Below are 26,417 nucleotides of genomic sequence, written 5' to 3'. Positions count from 1 at the left end.
AGCAGGTCAGTGTGCCTAAGCCCTTTCATGAGGCCTGCCTTCAAAAGCTAATGTTGTTGGTCTTGTGCATTACAAATACATTTCTCTGACATTTATTTCCAAGCTGTTCTATTAGATTTACTGCAGTGGCATTTCAACCCCCCCCACCCCCCATAGTGGCTCACAATGTATTAGGACATCTCCTTCTGCTAAGATTCATTTTTATAATGTTTGCATTATCCCACTGCCCCCTCCCACCCCAATCACTGCTTCAGTTTGCACAAACTGAAAAGGAGTAAGTGTATCAAGTGACAGGCAGGTTTTCAGGGCCAATTATCAGCTGTGCCAAGGCACTGAAGAAAGGGGAGGTGGGGCATGAAGACATGTTTTCCTATCAAAAAGAATGGCGTCTGCTCAGCAAACGAAAATGTAATAAGCAAGAAAATTAAGTTGTTTAGCAGGCAACGGCTGGCTTCGCTGTACAACACACATCAAGAATCTCTCATGTGAGAAAAGGAAGGAGGAGAAAAGGTTGAAGCCTTACCAGTGAGGCAAAGACATACTTCTGGTCCTTTTCCTGAAGGAATATGAGCATGTCAGAGAGGAGAACAGCCTGGACTTCTGCAAAAGAAAAAGCATACCAGTGCAGTATAACCATGCAACCCACCCCAAAACAGATTTCTTTTATTAACACCAGTGCTGGGGAGCAGTAGGGCTGTTTCTGCAGATCCTGGGAGCAGGGTCAACCTCCCAGTTAGCAGGAGCAGGGGCAGCTCCTGGAGAAGCCCTGTCAGGTTAGCTCTGAACCAACTTTGCGTTAAGCAGAACACAACAGCACCTGGGAAACCTGCAGGACTTTCTCTCATCTGTCCGAGCAGGGGTGCTCCTCTCCAGCCACATACTTTCTAACAGTTAGGACCCGGGCATAACAGTGAAAGCTAGAGAGGCATACTGAATAGAAGCCCTGTTTTCTCAAACAATCAGTATTTTAGCCCCTGAGCAAAATATCTGCACAGGAAGTTTGGGGTTTTATGGTTCTCTTGATGAGTGGTTTGCGGAGTGTAAATTATCGTGCAATAACAACATTTGTCAGCTGCAGTTTCTTTCCCAGGAAATACTGACTTCAGGAGCCACCACTAATTCTGCTCACAGACAAATACAACTCTTGCTGACTCCGAGGGGAGCTGACAGAGCCTGAGTGAGATGCAGGACCTGGCTTTCTTTCACGGGAGAAGGAAACACAACATCAAGCCAACAGAGAATTTTAAATCAGAATACAGCCCTTTCCCAGAGTACACATACAGCCTTCCAAGTCTCCTAATGACATATCATAAAGTTGCACAGCAACTACCAAGTATAATGCCCCACCCAGAGCCCTCAGTACAAAGAGTTTTTGTGTAATGTACTTGGGAAAGCTTGTGACAGACAGGAAGCAAACCAAAAAGTTAAATCATCCCGTGGGTAATTCCTTCCATTCTGTTTTGGGAAGACAGGATCCGTTCAAGATAAAAGAACCATGAAACTTTAATCAAAGCTGCGAAATGAACTCCAAGCTCAGGGAGGTTTGCAAAAGTCGGCATTTGACCCCCTTCTCTATCGTCTTTGCACTTTGCTAGAGGGGATATGCTAAAACCTTCTAAGAAAAATTCTTCCTCTACTTCCTTGTGCTCCATTTCAAATCCTGCAAAATAGCCTGAATGTATGAACTAGCAACTCTCCCTGGGCTCTGCAGCTTGTCTGCAGGACCTGCTTTTGCTGGGAGCTCGCACTACAGACGGAGGTATGTTTATACATTTCTATGACTTAGAAATGCAAATGCAGACTGTACTTATCACAAGATTTCACAACAGCAGCATAACTTGCTTCATCCACCATCTAAAGTCTAAAGTAATCTTGGGTGCCTAGAAACCATCTTTAAACTTCCTGTTTCCAAAGCCTCAAAATAAATCATAACCGATATGGAATTTCGTGTTATCACTGCCTCCCTGCACAGCATGGCAGCAGGCTGCCAGTTCCCATTCGTGCCCAACTACGGTGGTTTAATTAGTTGATGCTGGAGCGAGAGAAGGAAAGCTCAGCCCTCCTGCCAAGCCTGAGACACAGCTCTGTCTGCTCTACTGCTGCCATGGTCCCAGCTGAAGGCTTCCTTGGGAGATTTAGTGTTTAATTCAGTAGAGAACTTCAGTGTTCACCACAGCACAGCACCTTAGAAAAACTATTTCCACCTGATAACCAAAAAGCAATTCAAGAAAACACTGACCAAACAAGAGGCAGTTCCAGGGACACCAGAGCCTCTCCTGAACAGTTTATGACAGCAGCTCAGGAGGTTCAAGAGCTACAAATGCCTGGGACACCTCTCTGGCATCCCAGTGAAACCAGGATGGTAAGGCTGAGCCTGGACAGCCCTACTGCAGGTCTCAGAGCAAAGGAAAGGCAGTGCTGCTGGTGGGCAGAGCCAGCGGGAAGCTGAGGTTGGGTTTCGGATGCAGCAAGCACGCTTCCTGGAACTGCTGCACATGCGCATCGTGGCACGGAGATCTGACTCACTGCTCTGGGCAACTGCAGCCCCATCCTGGCCCAAAGGATTCCCCAGCAACTCCGCTCCTTGGCTAATACACTGAGGTGTCACTGCAACACAAGCCTTCAGCAGGCACGCAGTCACCAGGAGGAAAAATCTATTACCCCAGAAACTACATGAGGAATCGGAAACGCTGTGATGGGAAGTGGGTGTACAGCACAGGGAACGCTGCTGCCAAAATCTCTCAAAGCAGAAGAATAAATAAAGGCTGGAGACACCAATCTGAGGACTAATCCTACAGCCAGACAGGGCGAGCTGTATCCTTCCCTGGCAGAAGGCAGCATAGTCTTACCTTTTAATCGGCCAGCTGCATTTTTCAGTGAAACAGGCCCATCTCGGATGAGCTTCCGATGTCTCAAGTCCTCTCTTGCAAACATCTGGCCACTCTTCATTCTCATGATGGACTTGCTATCCGTCCGGTTGTAAATCTCACCAAGACGCATTTTCTTTTCGTAATTGCTGACTTTGCTATTGACTGCAGCGATCACATCTTTAACGAGGTTTAATGACTGAGTCAAGTCTTCATGTTCCACTTCATTTTCTTTGAACAGAAAGAGAAACACCTCTATTTCACTTCATTCTTGTGGAGTCTAACTTCCTGATTTTACTTCCTTCCTTCCTCTTCTCCCTCTCAAATTCCTGCATTATAACTTTTTGATACTTTCATGAGACAGGCTGCATTTTTGTCCCTTAAGGAGAGTTTCACAACACCTTTCACATATACGGTTGAGGTTGGGGACTATTCCAATATACTTTGTATATAAGACAGTATAGATGAAATGCAGAAACTAATCACATATTTTAGCCATCACCAAAAAAAGCAAGCTGAGAGACTTTGGCGTCTAAGCATGTTGCTCCATAATTAGCTACAGACAGACTTATAACAACTATATCAAGGCACCCAAATAACCAATCCTAAATGGAGATATGAAACTGAGTTATCTCGTTACAGCGGTGTGAGACAGTAATGACTGGATTAGTCAGTCTATTCTAAGAAAGTCCGCTTCAGCTGAAAAGGATCCAAGAAATTTACACTGGAGGAACAAATACATGCTTAGAATAGAGGAACTGGTCCCTACCTTTGGTGTACTGCAGTATCCTTTGTAAAAGGACTGGGTACTTTGTGATTCTCTGTGTTACCAACAAGATACATTCAGAAATCCCAAGGCGCCTCACCAGGGAGCTGCTCATTTTTTTCTAAGGAACAAAGACGGACATTTCAGTTCTGTAGCAAAAGGCTCACCAGAGTGCAGAAAGGACACACTTTTTCCATCGACTATGTCTGTTCTACCAGTTCATACCTTGACAAATGCCTGAAAACGCTTGTCCTTTGAGTACAGATCTTTGAAGTTATTTACTGCCTCATTGTGATGCCCGCAGAATTTGCCGTATGTTTTCTTCATTCGCTCAGCACTCTCACCAGAGAACTGTAAGACATGAGACACAGAGGTCCAATTTGCACTGAGCTCCTGGTGTGATATCCCAGCAGTGCCTGCCAGTCTCTCAAAAGAACTTGATGAAACCAAATTAGTCCAAAGCATCCTAAACCAACCAAGTAGATCTCTAGAAAGTAAAGAGCTGAGTTTGGGACTTCAATGAGCTCACATTTACTGCAAAATTTGGGATTCTAATGTCAGGGCTTAAAAGCCAACAACAAAAAAGTCAAGACAGGGAAAAAGAAGGGAGAAAGTGCAGATAAAGAAAAGCAAAATGACCCACCCAAAGTTAAATAGCAGGTCAGTAACTCAGCCAAGAGACACATGGGGCATATTTTGCTGTGGGCTACTGCCTACCCTCCAGGCTATGGTCAAATAAACAACTAATTTTCATCATTAGACTTTCCTCTGAAAGAACAGAAAGTTCTTCAAAAAGCAGAGGTGGAGATTTTTACAAATGTGAAGAGTAAAGGTGCCATCAACTGTGATTATCTAACAGGCATAAACAGGAGGAAAGGAAGAGCACCTGGTTTCCAGCTGTGCTCTCAGAAGCACAAGCATTTTCCAGCACTTACTTGATTCACTAGGATGTCGCCTATCCTCTTGATAACAAAGTTCTTTTCACTTTTGTCTGCCAACGACTCCTTCTTCCTTTCCAGAATCCGCTGGAAGAAGTGACTGTGGATGTGCAGCAAGTTTTCCAGGCAGGGAAAGATCTTGTCCACGACTTGTTGATCATACTGCAGTTCCTTTAACATCCCTGCGCTGTATACATCATTCATGATCTTCAGGGTGCGGACATGATGCATTTCTGTCTGCATTAGCTCTGTATAGGATGAGAACAAGGTCAAAACCAAGGTCACTGTAGAGTACGTGGGTGTACAGTAGAAGGAAAAACTGCCATTAGAAAGCTCTTCCATAACTGGGCTTCTCCAGGTGGCTTCAGAAAATTTCATGGTAGGTATTGAAACATCGATCAACAGTTTCATGTATGGGAGAAACGGGGAGCAGAAATCCCACAATAAGAGCTTTGGACATTGCTACTGAGGTCTGGACCTTCAGCACTGTTATCTGCTCCTTCCTAACACCTCACTGCCAGACGGTCTAAACATAGTGCACTTTTCCCATACCGGATGGCCTTAGCATCTGGCAGAAGAAGACTTCCTAGCTAGCTGCTCTGCTGTAACAGAGTTTAAGAGTCATCAGCAGACAAATGAGGAGAGGCGATTTGGTTTTTTGATGGCTTCCAGTTATGTGAAACGCAGAAAGAAATCTTTCACAGAATACATTATGTTTCTAAGAACTTCAGCTTCTGAGGAAACCAAGTCAATGTTCCTGTTCACTGAACGAAAGCTTCCCAAATCCATGCATACGAGTACATCAAGAAGCTATCTACAATGAGCGAAAAATTAAGATGCAGGTATCTCACCGTAAATGACATCTTGCCGTTTGACAACATCTTTGTTTTGCTGCTGTAGGAACCTGCTATCCACTACTTGGCTCCAGGACTCTGCCTCCAGCTGCTTGGAATCTAATTCCAGGTCTCCCATCAGCTGTCCTTCATTCATGTCCGCACCTTCACAGAGCGATGTAAGTGCCATTAAGATGTGGGTAACTTGTCTCATTTGAGATTCCTGTCTATTCATTTAGGTTTAGGCTTCACTGTCATACCACAGACATCACACATTCTCATTCACTGACACAAAAACGATCATATGGAATTACACCATGTAAGGACCAGGTTATGAAAAACACTTTTAAAGGTTATTTGCTAGTTGCACAAAACTAGTTCACCGTTTTCAAACAGACCAAATTCCAGCTCAGTTAAAAGACAATGGATTCTTTATCTGCAGTGCGACAACATCGCAGATAAATAAAACAATCACAACGCCCAGTTTGTTTTCCCTTATTTACATCACTGAATCAATTGATGATCTATCTTTAGATCTGACTTTAGATCTATCTAAAGTCTGTATTTTCAAGCTCAGAAAGCCTGAACTGATGCAGGTAGAAGAGAACACTACATACAATACATACACATATATGTATCCTTAAGAAAGATTGCTCATTTGTGCAGGAACTGGAAAATTTTTCTCTTATCACCATGAGCATGCCCTTGTTTAGTCCTTAATAAATAAAGACCATTCTGTTCTTTTCAGGTAAATACTGGCTAAGATGTAAAAGTACTGGTTATATCCTAAAAAAGCATGATATATAAAAAATATTTAACTGACTTCACTTTTAAACCCACAAAACTAAACAATACCCCACTCTAGAAAAAAGACAAAATGCAAGACATCAGCATGAAAAAGGTGACAGAGTGCAAAATCTGTGGCTGTATGAATGGGCTAGAGGTGCAGAACAACAGAGGAAATGTTTGTCCCTCAGCTAAATTCCAAGTAACTCGACTGTAACTGAAACTTTCTGAACATTTTCCCACAGTTCAACAAGCTAAAGATACTACTATGTGGGGCTTTGTTTTAGTTTATGCTACTAATATTCTAAGATTAAAGTAAATGCACTTTAATTGTCCATTAGAAAGAAAAACACTTGCTGAAATGCCAAACTGAATTTTCTATTTCTGGAAAGCAGCACTGAGACCTTCCTTTTGCTATAGATGCCATGGGGATTCTCCTACCTTCGTCAACCAGTGACTCCATGGATTCATTCACCCTGCTGATTTTATGTAAGGAGTCTGTTGACTGCGACAGGAATTTCCAAGTGTGTATTAAGTTGTCATCGTTCCCAACCCTGCAGAAAAACAGAATACAGAATATTGTTTATGACATAAAAAGCCTAGCCAAATATTCTTTCAAATACACTGAAGAAATGCATTTTAAATATTAACTGAAAACCAAAGCAAGTATGGCAGTTATGTACAGAAATGTACTTTTACTAATTGTTTTCTAACAACTACCCATTGGGGCTCAGCAGGCTGTAAGATCCATAGTTCCAAGTGATGGTGCTTCTTCTATAAAGAATCACACCTGAGGTTTTACGGTTTGGATAACTCTTTTTCATTACTTTCCATTTTACAGTCACTTCCTATCCTCATTGTCCTTGGTGCAAGCAGTGCAAAAATGCTATCTAACAGTCTTTGTCACTAGCTCTGAGAAAGATCAGAAAAGTGGACTGAAATAAATTGAACCATTAATAGCTAGGGCATACAAACTGTCCAGAACATGCCAGTCCATGCTATTAGCCTGTGTGTAGAACTGCTCAATATGTAGGTAGTGTAGGAACCATAAATTAGATTTTATTCTATGATTTTTTGTAATTAATTACATAGAATGCAGTCCTAAAATACCATGAAGACCGCAGCTGTGTGCCTCTGTTATGGACACAAAAGTTAATGCTATACCCAGCCGAAGGCAAGGGAATTTCCTCCTGGAGCCCAGAGCATCTCTATGAAGTAGCCTTGAATACACCCAGGCCAACTCAGATGCCTCTGAACTCATGCCATGACTAAACTAACCCTGACAATCTGATTGTGCAGAAGACAACTGATGGTATCATACGTAATACGAGTATTTCTGTTTTTGTGATCCTCTTTTGTACCTTTAACACAAATCATAGTACATGATTTTTAATGAGATCCGAATTTCTCTATGCTTGCAGCGTCAGATAATACACACATACTCATGCACACAGGGAGAAACCTTACCCTGCAATGTTCTGTATGGAGACACTTTTCGAAAGTGCTGTAGGCTGTTGTGATCTCCTGTTATTGAATATTGAGGTTACGGTGTTTTCATCAGGAGCAAGTATCGCAGAGCGAGGGCGCTCCTTTGGTTGTGAGCCTGGAAGGGAAGTGTCAGAGAAAAGTCAGTTCATGCAACTGCACTGTTAACTGAGATGATGATGACTTAAAGAAACCAGGCTCTAAAATTAACTTCCTTTTCTTTCTAGAGTCATCACCAGGACATCTCAGCTGTTAGAAACAGCCGTATGAAGGAAAGGACATCGACCCCTGTGCAGAACTGACTGCATTGTACTACAGTTAAAGATCTAGGTGGGATTTGCAAGTCCAGAAACATATACTTGGGAAACTGAATTTGGCTTTATTTGATATATAATCACATGCAGCAATCTACTATGTTGCTTTTTAATTTCCCTGGGCCTATACTTATATACATCTTCCTGCTTCTGGTCAAACTTTTTAAGATACGTTTCTCTATCAGTACGTACCACAAAGGAACGTTAATCCTTATCTTATTATCCTATCACATACCTTTAATTAATTTTTTCGTATTAATTGCAGGTTTTCCCTTCTTCAGATGCATTTCTGAATCTGGAGCGATACGTCTGAATTTCACTGTAAACACTACAGTGAGTACATCTGTATCATACAGTGTGGTTCTGTATAGTGATCTCCAAGCTATCACTAAACAAGCTTATCAAATCATGGCACTACAAAGCCCACGTGGGCTATTTCACTCCTATTCTTTGCCCTCGGTCACACTGGGTAGCTCCACAGTGCAGTGTATATCTCAGCACAGCCAGGAAAAGTTTTCAGTATTGCTCCTATTCAAAATTAAATTCTTACATTTTTACTACCTCAAAGCATAAGACTATTTAATTAAAAAAAGTGCTTTGACCAAGCATTCTCTCCAGTTGTATTCTAATCAATCTCTGTTAATATAGTATTAATACTTGTATTCTTTCCAATGTTAGACACCTGTGGACATAGGCTGCGTCCTGCAGATTTTGTGGACTTATCAGCTGTAGGCCTGCAGCAAGCTACAGAAGTCAAGTAGTATTCTGAGATGACTTTACACTTGTTTAAAGCTACATGGACACTGCAGAAGTGGATGAACTTTGTGCAACTTCAGTACAACTTCTGAAATCCCAAACATCGCTTATCATGCACAGAAGATGCTCTCATCCCTGCTTTGATAAATGCTTATCTTTCATAATAGCGAATATTAGTTATCAGAACAATTAAGAACGGCAGATACAGACCATAACCAAAGCAGAGTGAAAGGAAGTTTTCTTACTTTTGTTTCTCATGGTTACTGTGGGTAATGAAGAGGTATCATGTGCCTGCAGCATCCCTCTCTGTGGCTGAAAGAAAAATGAAATTCACTGTAATTTCTTCCTCACTTCTTCCATCAGCCTGTGACACATAACTGAAATAAAATAGCTATGTTTTTTCTGAATCCTCTCAGAACAGGTCAGTTCTTGGCTGTATGTGTATTTTTTATATATATATGTGTGTGTGTGTGTGTATATATGCACGCATGCACACTCCCACCCTGAGTTGCCATCGATGAAATGGGAAAAGTAACAAATGGAAAAGTGTGCAGCAAATAGGAAAATGAGAAAAGTGCTGACAATATTGAAAAGAATGGATAACCATAAATGTATAAACATTAACTAGCTTGGAGAACCACACTGCAGAAGAGGTTCCTCACATTTGGGGCAGGCACAAATTCTGCACGTTCCTTATATAAACAACACACATATTTATAGTTTTCATTATGCATTATGCACACATGACGCTGCATAACAGGATGCAGCATTTGAGAATTAAGACATATGGCATTTAAGGGTGCTGGACACCCCTGAATTTTGCCAGCGACAGTTTTTTTTCAACCGAAGCGTAGGACAATCTCCCCATAAGGTCCCTGCGTACTGCAGGGAACAACGCTGGGAATCTGCTGCCAACAGGCACCCTGTGGCGCTGTCCTGGAGCATTCACAGAGCCCCAGGGACAACTACTGTATTATCATGTAGTTCTGGGGAATTTCAGGAGAGCCCAAAGAAATTATTCACTATAGCACAGGGGCTAAAGTTCTTTCCAACAAGCTGGTAACTTTGGGACATATGGTAGAAGACGTTATGTATCTGCATGCTAAATTGTTTAAACATTTTTGTTTATTCACTATAGTAGATGAAATCTCTTACCTTCATTTTGACCTTTGCACAAGAAGCGAAACTCTCCTTACAGCCTTTGTGAACAATTGCATTGCAGTCTGTCAAAAGTAAAAAACCCAACCAATTAAACAAACACACACAGAAAACAGGTCAGTTTTTGCAGTCTGTAATCTGAACCGTTATCTTGCACAACTGAGAATTACAACTTTCAGGCATCACTGTGGTTTACACGAGTAGCTACACATACTGAGACACAGACTGTTTTCCTGGATAATTAGTCCCTTGTTTGTTAACAAGATTTCCTCATGGAATTTAACAGGAAATTCTGTTTACAAATCAATGCAAGGTTGAGTTGCCAGGGTCCTAATGGGTCTTATATCAAATAAAAAAAAAGAAAGAAGAAAGATGGAGTTATTCCTCTGAAAGGAAGGTGGAAAGCAGAAGGAGGAGGCAGAAACACAAACCAGTTGTAGGGCAAATATATTCTCTGAAAACACAAAGACTGTTCTTATTGAGAAAAGGATTATGGGATACAAAAGACAGGAAAAGGGCAGGAAAATTCATTGACATAAACTCAGACATTACGTAGCCAAGATTTACAGTACAGGAACCAAGTGTTACTGTACTACAGGATTATCAGAAAAAGTAAGAGGAGCATCTGCTAGGTGACCGTGTGTGTGAGGTTGGGACTTCCTGCTGAAAACTAGACTGAAGCCACCGTTTTGGTCTGAAACCACAACATTTACCAATGCAAGGAGCATCATGCTTTAGCACCACTCTTTGCTGTATATATGCCAGAGCAAAAGCTGCGTATCTTTTCCAGAATACCCTGAGTCTGCCCGTGATCTCTGCCAGCAGATTTTGGGGAATCAAAATTTTCAAGGATGATTAAAACTGTTTTTTTCATAATAATTGATAATTGGGTTTGGAGCATTAACTCTTCTGACAGATGAAAGATCACAACTCAAACACTCTCAGATGAGATTCAGAAGCTTAGAGAAAACCTGTTACTTCCACTCATTCATGAAAACACATATTAACACAGGTCATGAATTATATTTTAAGTGTATGTTACACTGGTAGCATACAGTTCTGAATTATTTCTAGAAGAAATATGAAAGGGAAAAATTCCACATCCAGAATGACAAAATAGGCTCACATTCCTAAAACTTCTGACATTTGGGTCTACTTAAGAATCCAGTAACTCTTCTGATATTTTGAGAGAGGTAAGGATAAGGGCATAGGGCGTTGCTATTCTGTCAATGTCCCACAATTTCCTGTGCAAGAGAGACAGAAGAAATGAACCTACATGTTCTTGCAAAAACCCACAAGCAGTATCATTTTTCAGATCAAACAAGGAAGAGGGACAGAACCTGCTTCTGGTGCATGAAAAGAGGCAGTGAGACAATTCAGAACCATTAAATTCACACTCAAGCCTTGAAAGCCTGAAGGCATCTCTTTAGTATGTACCATTTAGCAATAGAGCATTTTCATTTTTTAGATCGAAAATCTGGTTTCAGGGACTTTATTCCTCCAATTCAGCTCTTCAGCAGGCTGGAAGTTCCTCCAACTCCTCTGTATCACTGGTATTAATAATTAAAACCTCAAAAAGCTTCCTTTCTGCATCACTGATCATAAAAAATAAAAAAGACCAGGCAGAGAGCTATTAAAAATTAGGATTTTTTGCTTGCCCATTTGTTTTAAAACACGCTAAATCTTTCAGCACTGACTAGCTGTTTCAGGAAGCTGGGGGCATCATTAAAAAGTTGAGACATTGACTTTAAATGATCCAGCACTTTAAAAGGCATTAAGAAAAAATCATCCATAAGCAAGACAGCAGTGATGGTAGCAGTAAAACACTGCCACTTCTGGAGGAAAAAGGAGGTCTCCAACAGCACGGGAACAACAGAGCCTCTGCTGCTGGTTATCAGTCATTTCCAAGGCTTTTTAAGATGCGAGGGGAGAAAGGACCACTCTGAGATGTAAGCTTACACCTGGGCCCTCACCAAACTTTTCTTGTGGCATTCATTTTCTGGTCAATGCAGAAAACTTACACTAATTTTCTGCTGTACTTTGAAAACTAAGGGAAGAACATCTATGCTAAAACGTACGATGTTGGATTATTTTAACTCATTAGGGATAGAGAGAGTTACACCAGGATATATTTGATGTTCTAAGTAGCTTCAGAAGCTGTTAAGAAAGTTGAATGGGGAAAGGGAGAGGATGCATTTGAGACCTTATGATTGCTGATGTTTTCCACTTCCCATCAGGCTGACACAGAGCGTGTCTCATGCAAACAACTTTGCTGAAATCTCTTCTTTTCCAGGAAACTCAAAACCGCCATTCTGGATTCAACTGGCTGTTCCTTCCCTTACTCACTAGAGATGTTGTATATGCTGCTCATCTACCAAAAGGAAAAGAGACAGAGCCTCCTGCTCCAGCCTGGGAGCAATTCCCATACATGCTTTGACTCATCTCTAGGCTAGTGGAGTGAAAAATATTACTAAATAGTGAGGAACGCAGAGCCCTGAGCTGCAGTGGGAAAAAGACATATTCTGTAGCTTTGGGTCACTGCGTAAACCAGCCACCATTCTGGTCTCGACCACACAAATGCTGCTGACCTTACTGAGCTACAGGCATGAGAAACTGATAAGAAAAGAGAACAAAATCACCAGTCTCGCAGAAACCCTCCGCTGTGGTTCCTGTACTGCCTGCATTGTACTGCACGTACTTCACATGCACACAGGCACCTGCCATTTGACCTGTGATGCAATTTCATGTATAAAGGGAGAAGAGGGTTCGTATTTCCTTTTTGTTCTCACTGAGGGCTCACCGAAACAGTGTTTCAGAGAACTAAAGCAATACACTACAGATTGGTGGGACTTTTTTTTTTTCCCTATTGGAAATAAAAGCCATGATCCAAGCCAGCTTTCCCTGTCCTCCATCCATCTTAACAGAACACCTCAGCCCCAAGCCATAACATGCAGCTGAAATAACCAAAGTCCTCCAGCTGACTGATCCATTCCAACAAGCAGGGGCAGAAAACCCCACTGGATGCTGCAATGTCCAAGCACAGGCTAGGAACGAGGTTGCAGGACACCTCCTTGCAGCCACAACTCATTTCAGTCCAGCTTCCATAAGGCAACACGCTGCTCCATGAATCACTATCTCCAAAGTCTCCCTCCCACCCCACAACCTTAAGCAAGAGGAAAATAAAGGATAAGGTTCACATTTCCCATGTAAGATTTAATGAAAAACAAAAGGAAGCGGGGGGAAAAACTCCTGACTTACTTGCACAGTAGTACGAATCCTTATTGAAAGGTTTCATACAGTGGTAACAGGTTGCTTGGGCTACAACAGAGGTTGCAGTGAAGAGATGTCCATTTAACAGCTTCTTATCTTTTTCCTTCTCCTTCGAATCTTTGTCCTTCTCTTTAGCCTTCTCTTTATCTTTCTCTTTCTCCTGCCGAGACAAAATGAACAAATGCCTCGTTACTTTGCAGAGGGCTATTCTCTAGTTACAAATTCTTCAGTGTTGGCCTTTGGCACTATGATGATATCGATCAGCACACACCTTAACAATAGTCATGTGTCTGCACAGCTCTGCTAAAAAATCAGCTTACAGCCCCTATGGATGTGGATTAACATACTATTGATTCACAGAACCTTCTGCATGGGTATCTCACCAGCTGAGACGAAGTTGGGTCTGTTCTGAAGGCAGCTGTTTTCTTACACCTTTATTTGCTTGGTTTGATGACCCACCTCTTTTCTTCTTCTGGGCCTCATCAATCTGTTCAGCACTTTCAATGAATTGTGCTAAATACAAACACCATGTATAACGTGTATCAAACTTTCAACACAGTCAATTTTTAAGGCCAAACTGTAAGACTCATGCTTTGCAACTGTATTTTTAATGGAGAACATGAGCCCTTCCTTGGTGGCTGTACAGCATCACTGCCAGGATATGTCCACCTCCGTTTTCCTTCTGACTAGCAACTTTTTCAACAGTTTCGTGCAACCCCAAGTAACTATGTGAAGCTTTTTGGGGAAATGGATCTTTCAAACTCACAAAATACGGCACCACAGAAAGACTGAGGAACAGCAGCAACACCATAAAAGATTATCTCGTCATCCGGAAGCCATGTTTTAACCTCTGAGCTACTCAGCTTTGGGAAGATGACAAGCACAGCCAACTTCTCCAACTTTTAGCAGAGTTTTTGCTTACCTATCTATCACTACCCAAACCAGAAAATACGAAATACTAAAAATTTGAAACATTTTCCCTGCAGCCTTTTGTAGAGTTAGAATTCTCCCAAACAATTTTTAAAGGAAACTCTATAGAAAAACTCCAAATTTGCATTGTAGCAACTCCATGACTTTCTATGTACCACCCTACAAAATGTTTACCATACAATTCAGCTCCAGATCTGTATTTTAACTGTTACTGCAGATTTCATGGCATCTGAAAGAGAAGCTTAACCACAAATTGGTAAAGGCTTTTGTAAGCTTATCTTTGCATTTTGTTATTTGTATGCCACATGCCCTTTGCTAAATATTGGTCACAGCCTAAATATCAGAGAGCTGCAGAGCAGCCCATGTGAGCAACCACCATGAAGCAGTTAAAAGTGGTATTGAGCTCTGCAGCCATCCGCAGGGAAACTGTTGAGCCTTTGATGACATACTCAAATAATCAGTAACTCAGCCTAAGGTCTCCCCTCTCCCAACAAACCCCAGGCAAAATGTCAGTGTCGGAGTCTCTCCCTGCAAAGCCTCATAAACAGTCTTTTTACTGGCCCTAAATGCTATTTTGTTCTCCAAATAAGCAAAACCAGGAGCATTACTGTATGGAATAATCCTGTCTGAAGCAGAAAACCTGCCAGGAGAAGTCTGCTTTGCAGCCTATCTCTGACTCCTTTGAGGCACCAGCTTGGATTACCGACCCAGGTAAACCTCCAACATCCCGGTTTCCTTCCACTGACCTGCCAACCTTTAACCATGTCAAGCCTGGCAGGATTCAAGCACTAAAACTCTGCAGTTTAGTCCTTAGCCAATGGTACCACGCTGACACCTAGAGTTTTGCTCTATTGCCAGAACTTGTGAAGCTCCTGGAGAACAGATCACCCTATGCTCAAGGCATATCTTGTGACTCTCACACTTAAAATGCTGAAAGGAGATTCACCATCCTATACTTTAAATGTACCTCATGTTTACTGCAAAGCCCAGTAATTCTAGTCTGGAATAATACCCTGTCTTCATAAAAATCACTGTAAAAAACCATTTTAATTAACGCTGAATGACCCCAGGAAAAACAGGAAATGGGTGCACCACTTTTAAGGAGGAAACAGCAAACTTCATACACGGGATGCCAGCCATACCACTGAAGTACAAGGTCTCAAAATGAGATTTTATTAATTCTGTTTTTTAAATTTTTTGCTATGACAGTTACTGGAATTTTTTTTTAAAAAAAGGACTGTAAAAACAAAACCATTTTCCTGTGCTATCGGAGCTGCCAGAACGACTCGAAGCACGGCTTCACGGCCGAACCTGCACCGGTGTGCACTGACAGCCACGACGGGTACTGCAAATCGGTCATACGGCCCAAAATAACAGACCGTGTGCCGCAGCAGCAGATCCCGCTCCAAAATAATCATGAAGCTCTTACCTCCCAATGCTTAAGTCCTACTAGCTTCACTGTTATTTGAGGTACTTCAGCAAACTTATTCCATTTTATCGACATCCTTCCCCTGGCAGCAGGAGAGCTGCTCCCCACCAGCATTAGCCCATCGCGACGGCCAAGAGCTGCCAGCACGGCCGGCCGGGGGGAAGGCAGTCAGCAAGGAGTTGAGCAAACAGGGGAGGGCGGGACGATTGCTGCTAACTTCCTTGAAGATGATTTTAGCTACTTTGCTATTGCTTTCATCTCGCCCTACCGTATCTTCCACTGCTAAAAAAAAAATACTTAAAAAAAAGAAATACAAGCAGTAAAGGATGGGATTAATATTTTAAAAGTCATAAATCAACAAGAGACCACCCATTTAAAAAGGCAGACTGTGATAAATCAAACCCTCTGTGATGTTTGGGATATGGAAAAAGTGAATTTTAACATACCTTGGTGTTGCTATGTAGTACTTCAGTAAACAAAGTGCTGCAGAAGATTTCCCAGACAGAAAGGTTTCACGTGTTTGCGCTCTTCCTGCTCTACAGGCCACAATTATTCCCTGTCTCCTAGTCCTTTCAAACACTTACAACCCTTACTATAGCCACTGAAACGCTGTTGGTGGTATAGCACTGCCTAATAACTGCACAGGTCAGGGAAAAAGAGAAATTACTCACGCTGATTTTTTTGTTGGCGTTTCTCAGAAACTCTCTACCAAAATGAAGAAAATGAGTTGTCTTTTTTTCTTAATTGACTGACATATTGCATGTTTTATGTGTCACAAACGTCAATCAGTGCATGCTGCTGATTTCAAGAAATTTGCTGACTAATCTCCAAATAACACAAAATACATGCCAGACATGGATAAACTTCTATCAGTATCCCCTTCAGGTAATTCTCCAAACACCCCTTTTATTTTCAGGGTTTTTTTACATAACTATTTACACCATTTTCAAAAAGAGCTGTTGCCAAGAGTAGGCTCAGATGTGCTTTATTTTATGGTTCATCTTAGAAAAGAGTGCATTTCTGAAGGTTTGGAGAAAAGTAAAACCTAGCTGGAAAGCAGTTGAAGCGTCCCTCCCTCCTGACAGCCCAGACAGCAGCAGAAACCAACTCTTCCTGTCCAACTTCCTCTTTCAAGGTTTGTTGTTTTTCTTTTTAACTCTTACAGGTTTTCATCATCCATAATGCTTCTGAGAAATCAGAGTTCCCAAGAATTTTTAGGTTAAATTGTTTAAATGTGCAGCTGAAGCTCTAAAAAGGTATGTAATGCAAACATTCCACTGCGAGCAGAGAAGAAATCGTAATTTGAATGATACTATGGCTTTTTAGTTAGTAAAAATATCAGAACTGATACAAGCTGCAATTTTTGTAGTGCGTATTATTGTTGGGATTTTTGAGCAATTTTTTATAAACAGTTTCAGACACAATCATGAAATTAGCGAAATCAGACTACACTTATTTAACAGGGTAAATATTTCTAAGCACGTGTTATATTTTCTTACCTGTCCCAACCAGGTCTCTTTTACATATATATGTATCTGCAGTTCTTGCTTTAGAGATTATTCACCCGAAGTGGAAGAGCCAGTTAACAAATTTCCAGTATCACTCACGGACTGTGCAACATGCTCTACAACGTCTCACCAGTGGTTTGCACAGAGGTTTCTATGTAAACAGATTTTTTTTTTTTGACGTTGTACTTGCAGGGAACAGCACTGTCTTAAAGCTGCTCAGCAGCAGCTCTGAGCCACTGCTACTTGCAGCTTGCATCTCTAAAGGCAGATCCATAAAGAGAAACTGTGCATTAGGGTGACTGATCTCACCACAGCTGCTACCTCATTGCAAAGGTGATGCAATCTTTCAAAATGTGTATCAAAATGTGCACTGGACCATGAGAGCACACAAACCCAGCTATGTTAGGGGAACACTCAGGCTGAAACATCAAGTGCTTATTGTTGGGAAAGGCTAAAATCAAGTTTGCTGGTGCAGATGAAACATTACCCCCCCGTATGTGTATGCTTCAGCCCAGCTTTATTCTGCAATAGGCACAATGCTCATTATGCCACATTTTGTCTCCCATTTTCTATTCAGACACTCATCAGAATATGTAATCATGTGTCTCAGGGGCCTTCCAATAGCATTTACCAACATATTAGCTACACATCACCTAACTATATAATACACATTGCCCACTGTGAGGTAAGGTGCTCTTAGCTTCTGTCAGACATGATAAACCCAGGTGAGATTCAAGTAAAAAATACAACCAAGCCAAAAATGCCTGAAACATATATTGATCTTCAGGGGACAATCTAAGGTAACAGCAGTCTGTTTGTGTGAAGTATTTAGCATTAATGTAATTATTTCTGTAACCAGTGCTGTTCCCAGGAAATTCAGCTGTGCAGAGCAGTGTTTAAACTTCAGCAAATTAAAGTCCAGGGTTTCAAGGATGGAAAAAAGGGGAAAATATAAATATTGGCCGTCACTAAAGGTCACGGTTTGAGCAACTTCTCCAGCAGTGCACAGGAACTTTGTGGCAAAGGTAAAAATAAAAGGGAAACACAATACAGCCTTTGGCAGCCAGTCCCTTCTTACAGCTCCTGTCCTCATTTTATTAAACACCTCTCAGGTTCTGTAAAAATTAGACCAATCAATCACTGCAAAGCCGTAACTCATGCTGGAGCACCATCTATTCTCTATAACAAATGAAGCTTCATTCTGTGAGGAAAAAGAGGCCAAAACATTGCACAGGAAAACTCACTTCAGATGCATTTAAATTTTGGGTTGCTAAGGCTTCCCATGTAGCTATTCCCTATTACCCCACAGACAATCCTCCCCTTGCAAATGGAAGAAAGGAAGTCAGGTAAAGACATAAATACCACCCTATGAAAACACAGAGTTCATCTCTGCTATCTATGGGTATTTCATGGCTGTATAAATCACAAGAAGCACTTACTTTGCTCTTCTTGCTGCTGGACATTTTATTCCTGAGGTAGCTGAAGGTGCGACTGACTTTTGTTACACTTTTACCAGTGGGGACACTGCTGCTCTCTTCAGATATGCTAAAACCAAGAAAGGAAGACATTGCTTTTATTTTTATTTTTTTCTCCCAAAGCATCTATTAAATAGATAGATTCTCTTAAAAGGACAAATGCATTTATTATCCAATAGAGTCACAGGTTGCTTTATGGTGTTACACCAGAGAAGGCAAAGCGAAGACAAAATGCCAATCCACAAGTTTTTCATGTATTTCAAGGAATCCTTTTATCCGTTTTTAAGTAATCTCCATTCTCAAACCATGCCATAGCACCCTCTGCTGCTCCCGTGGCCAAATAACCACTAACCAGCTCGCAGCATCTGCCCATTTACACGGCCAATATTGCACATACACGACTCAGTCTTGGCATTTAATCATCAGTATTTCAGACAGGAAGGACAGACACACACACATCCTTTAAAGAGAAATCTCCTTCCAGAGAAAGACATCTAATGATCTCTGAAAAGGCAGTGAGATTCTTTAACAGAAACCACACTGTTAAACCACACAAACAGCAATGGTTATTTGTATTAATTTCAGCATTTCTGGGACACCAGATATTTTCTACCAGTCTTTATATGCACAAGCTTATGAATTCTTCAGCTTCTATGGAAGAATAAGAAATTACAGAGAAAACTATTACTGCATTAAAGAAAAGGACACAGTCTGTCAATAGGAAGTACAACACAAACCAAAAGCAGAACAACTGAAAGACAAATGAAATCAAGGAGAAAACAGCAGCGAGCAGGGGTGAAGAGCCTCCCAGCCACCAAATAAAGCCAAAGCTATCAGAGTGACACAGAGACCAGACACCCAGCTCCTTCAGTGCCACAAACATCTTTCCTCCAGGGAAGTGCTTTTAAAGCCAGCACCCACCAGAATGATTATCTCTTCTCTACAGCTTGCAAGGATGAAAAGTAATGTACAAAAACATGATTGTTTTGCCCTTCATTATAGAAATATAGACAGAATTAACCAAAGGGAGGAACAACTACTTTAGTGTAAAATACAACTCAGGGTAAACTGGTATTGTTTGATAATAGATAATCAGACATGATATTAGCTATGAAAAAACACAAAGCCTTATTAGAGATAAAACCTAGAACAGACTTTCATATTCTATGATCTAAAATATCCTTCAGCCTTTAGACATACAGGACTGATTTTCACAAGCCTGACAACTTGTGATTTCAGCTGAAGCGCACTGGTGACAGGAAGGCTTTTGGGGGTCCAAACCAGAGCCCACTGCAGGAGTCCCACCAGAAGAGACATGGTACCCCCAAATACTGTACCTCTGAACTGAGGAACCCGTGGGGCCACCAAATGTCTGTGTACCTGGAAAAGATCAGAGGGGTGAGGGGGTGACATGTTAGACTGCAATCTTAGCCCACTGATTTTAAAAACATAGTTTGCATATTTGGATGGTTCAAGAGGAAGAGGAGATGTTTTCCAGAAGTGTTTAGAATAGATTTCATGTGCCCAAGATAAAGCCTGCTCCCTGTATCCTTAGGTGCTCTCAAACTGGATGCTGAGGTGAAAGCCTGCTTAGTATTTTTATTGTTCTTCAGCTATTAAGCAAAGGATGTGTATCTGTTACCTCTGCTGGTAAATCAGGGTTTCTGAATTAGAACAGTCAATTCAATGACAATAGGTATAAATAAGAATCATTCTGTCACAATGCTTTTATTTATACACCACTAGAAAGAATCTATTGTGCAACACATCCGGGTTTTACGCATAAAACTTTTCTGCTTGATAAAATTATAGTTCATTTTCCCATCAAAATCCTGAAGCACTTCATAAAGAGTATGGGAAACAAGGGAAGCCTTATTCCATTTTCCACGAAACACTACTAGCCTAGGGCTTAGTCACAAAACACTGTGCTTGAGGAAAGTCTGACTTTCAACATGAAGCTGAAGCCCTGCCAATGACACAAATTCTCTTTATACCACAAGAAACCAGCTTGCACAATGCATTTGGAGCAGATCAGGTAGCTGACACCATTTACCAGAACCATCAAAGAATACTGATAAATCAGGATCCAGAGGAGAGAAGGCTCTCTCCAGACTAACTGGGCTTGTCAGACTCCAAAAACCCTCACTAACAAGCACTGTTTGCAGTCCTATCTGAAGTTCAAGAAGCTGCATGACTGATCATCTTATTAGGCTTCTGCATATACATTGCAAGAAGAACAGTACTTTGGCTTCAAATTCTGTTAACATATTAATGCTAAGGGTGAACGCAAAAGAGCCACTTGACATCAGAGGCACAGATGATCCTCTACCCAAAAGCAGTATAAGTGCATTAGGAAAAACCGTGCATACAATATTATGCCTTGTGATTCTAAAAGACACATTTTCCTAACTGCCGATTCAAGTGTCAACACAGTCTGAGACAGAAATATCATTTCTTCATATTGCGAAATTAAAATACAGGCATGCTCCATTACCTAATCCCTGCTTGAAGATCTGTGTTAATACCTCCCTTGCAAAATCTTTCATCTAATTAATGATCTATCCCAAATACATCCAAGTTAGCAATACTGTAACATGTCTCAAATGAAGTCTACTATTCAGTTTCCTGATTGTGTTGGGTTTTTATATAATGTCCACTACCTAAGTGCCTACTAAAATCACACCAGTAATCCCAAATCCCTGGTTAATGCTCCACTGACTCTGGTTCATGTTTCAGCTCTAGTTTGCCTTAAACATGGGTTAAGCCTCCTTAGTTTTTCCTTTTTTTAACAGCTTCATCAGTTTGACTGGATTTAAGTATTTCACAAACCTTTTTGTTTCTTTGCAGTTAACGTAAGATATATGAATTAACTCTGAATCAAGAGCTGTAATAATTTATATTTGTGACTGTTTTTCAGCACCTTGAGAAAGTACATTGCATGGGAACTTCAATTATGTACTATTTATCTTTTACTGCAATAGTGTTTTATCTTAAAAATGGGGGATTCTTGACACTGGCAAGCAAAATGAATCCAGACAAAAACCAAGGTGAAAGACTGCTTATGATTTCGTATTTTAGGCTACAATGTAATATCGTATGATCAACACTCTGCTGGCAAGCTATAAAGCCCATGAAGGTAAGCATAGAAAAGCACACATTTTCTCACCTTCAGGGTTTTTCTTTGGAGGTAGAAGATGGGAAAGAAGGTTTATTTCCATAATTTTTGTGTTTCCTATCATGACCAGGTTCAAAACTGAAATGCTAAAACTGACTTCACAACCCACAAAAAAAGATAGTTTTGTTCAAAGGCCAGGACTGTTATCTATGTCCAATGAATCTGGGCTAAACAGCCAAATTTTGGTGTACTTATCTGAACACCTTTTAAGCATTACCCACCAAAATTATTTCATATGGTAGCTGAACTTGAAATAATTCAAGTTCCATTATGCAGAAAGAAGTGACTGGACTAGGATGTTGCAAACAAGAGAAATCAGCTCGCGACTCCTTAACGCTGCCAGTATTTAAACTTTTGTGGGTCAAGAAATCCAAAGGCTTCATAATAATTTTCTAAAATATAGACTGGCTTGTCCAGCCACGTGAAATTGACATCTTAAATATATAATGACATCAAACAAACTGCAACTAATTCTCCATACTCTAGAGAAAAACAGGCATGGAGAAGTTGAGGAGCGGTAACTGAAATGCAAGTGCAATCTCAATGCTAACACATCCATCCTCTTATGAGAAATGAACCCTGAAGACATGAAAAAATAAACTGGTCTGGGATTACTACATGAAAAATGCCCATTGCCAAAGCAGTCTTATGAATAGCTGTGGCTAAACCAACCTTTATATAAAGTCACCACAGTACCCTCAAATATGGGGGCATAAAACACACGTAAAGTAAGCAATATCTCTGTTTGAGATAATATCTGACATTATTTTAAATGCTCATCATTAACAGCAGTACTGATGAGGGAGAGAAGATAAATACTGGCTAACAGAAATACCCCCCCAAATTGCTATGCCCTAACCTGACTATTAGGAAATAATTAACTGGTTGGATGCTTAAAACAAACAAACAAACAAAAATAATAAAAAAGAAAAAACAAACCAAAAACCAAAAAAACCAAACCAAAACCAAGCCAATCAAAAAACCAAATCCACCAAAAAGCTTAGCTAAGAGTATTTTTTACCACAGGAGTAAGATATCAACGCACAGCTGTGTGTTTGCAGTTCACTTTGTGGGGACCATGAATTGTCAATGTTGTTAAAGGCTGAAGAGAGGGACAGAGCAAAGGGGAAGGAGCTTAAATATGGAAAGGGGTAGAATCACACCTGGGAAGAGCACAGGACTTTCCTGTAGGAAGGGACAAACCCACAGTGAAGACGGAATGGAAAGGAGAAGAATTTAGATACGTATAACATAGATGGTGTGGAGATTTTTTAAATTCAGGAAGCAACCAAATCTGTTGGACTGGAAAGCAATTTCCCGCATCCCAGTATGGGCATGAGGGATGTGAGTTAGCTTCCTTGCAAACCTTTGATTTGAATCAACTAATGCAGCTGCTCTGAATTTTCTCTTTAGATAGAGAATTATCTGTTCTGGTTTATTTCAACAGTCTAATAAAACATGCTTAAGAAATAGGAAACATTTTCAATTATCTTTGATAAGTCTATTTAAGAAAACAAGAGGAGTGAAAATTACTTTAATTCAATCTTCTGCCTTTGTTGGGTTTCTTTTAGCAGAGGAGTTTGCAGGAAGCAAAAAAAGCTACCATGTAACACACTTGCCTGTTTTCCAACAAAACTATTCTGATTACAACATCAGGACCTAGATATGAACACCTTGACCATTTAAGGTGTTTGGCTGCAACATATGCTTTTTGCTCAGTAGGGAAACTGTGAAGTTGCAACCAAGATTTTCAGAATTTATTATCGGGGCTTCTCCTCTCTTCTCCTTCCACCGGGCAATGTACTCTCATGTATGGAAGGGTAAGGATCTACCTCTTCTGTTAACTCAATGCACTGCAACAATCGCAAGACAAGTATTTTGGTTTTAATAAAAAGGTAACGGCTACATTGCTGGTCAGAGTGGCACGATATTTGCCACGTGGATACCAACCAAAACTAACCAGATGAGGCGATGGTGCTGAGGTATAAAACTCTTTGGATTATAATCCTTTTATTCTGCCATTAGTTAGTATTCAGACACATGACTAAGATAATGTTGTTAGACATCACGCAATGAAAAGGTTAGTTCAATGTCTAAAGCAGAAAACCAGATTTCCCGTTGTTTCCACCACAATGGCTGCAATGCACAGAAAACGATTACTTACTATCCAACTCCTCCTCCTCATCACTGGAAGAAGAGCCAATAGAAAAGAGAGTTTTAGACTTAGGAATGAGTGGAGAGATGCTGAAGGAGAAGGAGATTCTTCTCGATGGTCGAGTCTGGCCCTGGGCTGAGAAGTGGGTTAACAGCAGACATTAGAGCATGCTTGAAAATGCATTTAATAATAAAAAGGAGAGGAAAACGGCCAAAGCAAACTAAAACCAAAGCAAAGGAAATGTCTGCAAAGCAGCTGACTTCAGAAAAGGCACAAGAAACAAAGAACTGAGAACATGCAAGTTCCAGAGGGTGCAGGTTTCAGAGGATGCAGGTCTCTCTGCATGCATATCGTGATGTTCAAGGCTTTTCTTATTTTTGCTGGCATCTTTTTATAGGACCTCTTAATGAAGACTTACACGTAAACAGTTACTTTCCCAAACAGAGTATCAACAACATAGTGGATCTCTGGACAAAAGGCATGTGCTTCACTGAAATAACTGCCAGGGAATCAAACTAAAACAACTCAAGATATTTGTTTAATGGTGCTTTTTGAAGTTAAATGACACAGCAAAGCTGCCAGATATTAGCAAGGATACTTTATCTACCTGGGGAGGCTCTTGTGGATTCTGTCTCTAAAACAAACCCAAACATTTTGATAATGTTATGCCCTTTAAAGTTTCCAGCTTTAAAAGGGAGACACCTAAATTTCCCCTTTTTTCTTCCAAAAAACCAGAAAAAACAAGCATCTCTTCTGCTGCCTTCTAAAATTCACAGTCCTTGTTTTAAAGAAACTGCCTCAACATGAGAAAAGCCCCTCTGCACCCTCTTCTGTCCTTGTCTGGAAGATGTATACCAAACACAGTACCAAACTCAGCAATCAGCCTGTGACATCAAATCTCCCATAATTTATTTTTAAGAGCAGCTCTTGCATAGCAGCAGCTTTGCATCAATCCGTTATAAGTACAATCTGCTCCGAAACGAGATGTAGGAGCCAGCTAGCCACTCTTAACTGAAATTGCTACACAGCCTCTTACGGAGATGCCCAAGGGCTGTATTTCCAAAATCTCATGGTACAAGCACAGGTGGAAACCTCTGAGCTGTGACCTGACCAGTGTCAGGCTGCTGGATACCCATCGCTCACATGGTACATCAGCGTGTCCTCAGGAAAGATGACTGGGTCAGGGTTGGGGAAACTCTGCCCTTGGCACAGGTCTGACCTAAAGGTCCTACATTAAGCATCTATATTAAACATCTTCAGCGCATATATTAAGGCACTTTTAAGTCATTCCATGACACGGATAAAATCAATTCACTTGCACAACAGGGAGAAGAGGTTCAAGACTTTATCAGTATTAAACTTCCAAGAGAAAGAAGTAGCAATTATTACTCTCTTCAAATAAAAAATGTCCTTTCAGCCACGTACATTTGTATTGCTGATATCATACCCCAAAACTGAATTCAGAATATAAAAATACTAACTGAGGAATACCCAATGCAATGTAAGCAATGCAAAGAAAACTCCCCTGAAATTTTCCTTCAGCCATTAGTCAAAAATGCCAATTGCCTAGAGGTGAGTTGACTAAAATTATGTGCACACTTTTCCAATGTAAGCAGAACAACCCTAGAGGGACCCAATGAAAGGCATTTAATTTGAAGAATTCTTAGCAAGATTCATGCATTAATTTTGTTTAGACTGCCTTTCAAAGGAGTTGTTCTAGTGTCCCAGACCTGAAGAACATGACTAGGCAACACTGTTTTCTTTCTTCTGTAGTCTACTGTCTATTTAGACTAAAAGTCAAGATGAACAATAATACTTTACTGTAAATAGAACCACCTCCTCCAGCACAGTTCATTTCAACTTCCATTTCAGTGGTTTTATTTATAGCAGTTCCTGGCTTTATAACAATGCTCCACACTGGAAATTTACTATTCCAAAGCTGAAAGCAGTCTTCCGAGCACTCCAGCCAACAGCTCTTGTGACCTCCGTCTATAAAATGCTGAAGGATTAACAGTTGTGAATGGCCACAGCAGCTCTTGGAACATCTGAGACATCAGATGGAGTGCGGGCTAAAAACTCAGTCTTGGAAATTGCTCCTACCTCAGTACATATGATAATAAATGGGAAATGTAAGTGAAAGCCCTCCATATGTTTATTCATTTGGATTCAGTTTTTGAAGCTTTTGTGCAGAACATGTTGCTTTCTTCCCATTCAGACACATTTGCAGGGATCAGAATTTTTTTTAAAACACCTACCACAAAATTATGCAATGGAATGAAGAAGTAAAGATTTCCTAGATTCACATCCATGAAATCAAGGATTTATTCTTGCAAAACTCTGAAGTATTCTGCTGCAATATTACGAATGTCAAGCCAAGGTGATATAAGAGAGTTTATGGACCAAGACCTTCTTGTAAAAGGCACTAAGCTGCTTTACATGTACTTATGGTCACAACTCAAGTAACACTACTCCTCTTTCAAAGTGACTGAGGAAGAATGAAGTGATTTACTGAAGTTTCCAAAGTCAAGAAAGAGTCAGAGTTTTGAAGGGAATCCGTGACCTAAATTTTCAA

General features: G+C 40.7%; 1 protein-coding gene across 6 annotated transcripts in view; it reads right to left on the bottom strand.

Moving 5' to 3' along the window:
* AKAP13 (A-kinase anchoring protein 13) overlaps window positions 1–26,417 on the bottom strand; it is a 224,487-nt gene that overhangs the window by 15,997 nt on the left and 182,073 nt on the right. For 5 of the 6 annotated variants that reach the window (XM_074881090.1, XM_074881091.1, XM_074881092.1 and 2 more), the window contains 14 exons: window positions 23,855–23,980; window positions 19,853–19,895; window positions 18,480–18,585; window positions 13,162–13,333; window positions 9,901–9,968; window positions 8,991–9,057; window positions 7,658–7,793; window positions 6,632–6,744; window positions 5,423–5,569; window positions 4,569–4,819; window positions 3,859–3,984; window positions 3,637–3,754; window positions 2,850–3,098; window positions 524–600 (listed from right to left, as the gene is read on the bottom strand). In XM_074881090.1, coding sequence (XP_074737191.1) covers window positions 524–600; window positions 2,850–3,098; window positions 3,637–3,754; window positions 3,859–3,984; window positions 4,569–4,819; window positions 5,423–5,569; window positions 6,632–6,744; window positions 7,658–7,793; window positions 8,991–9,057; window positions 9,901–9,968; window positions 13,162–13,333; window positions 18,480–18,585; window positions 19,853–19,895; window positions 23,855–23,980 — 1,799 coding nt within the window. The remainder of the gene's footprint in view (window positions 1–523; window positions 601–2,849; window positions 3,099–3,636; window positions 3,755–3,858; window positions 3,985–4,568; window positions 4,820–5,422; window positions 5,570–6,631; window positions 6,745–7,657; window positions 7,794–8,990; window positions 9,058–9,900; window positions 9,969–13,161; window positions 13,334–18,479; window positions 18,586–19,852; window positions 19,896–23,854; window positions 23,981–26,417) is intronic. The other variant, XM_074881095.1, reaches the window with a different exon arrangement.

The sequence above is a fragment of the Strix uralensis genome, chromosome 11, assembly GCF_047716275.1.
Source record: "Strix uralensis isolate ZFMK-TIS-50842 chromosome 11, bStrUra1, whole genome shotgun sequence".
In the NCBI taxonomy this organism is placed as follows: Eukaryota; Metazoa; Chordata; class Aves; order Strigiformes; family Strigidae; genus Strix; species Strix uralensis.
Note: the sequence above shows the minus strand (reverse complement) of the source record. Positions and strands in the feature narration are given on the sequence as shown.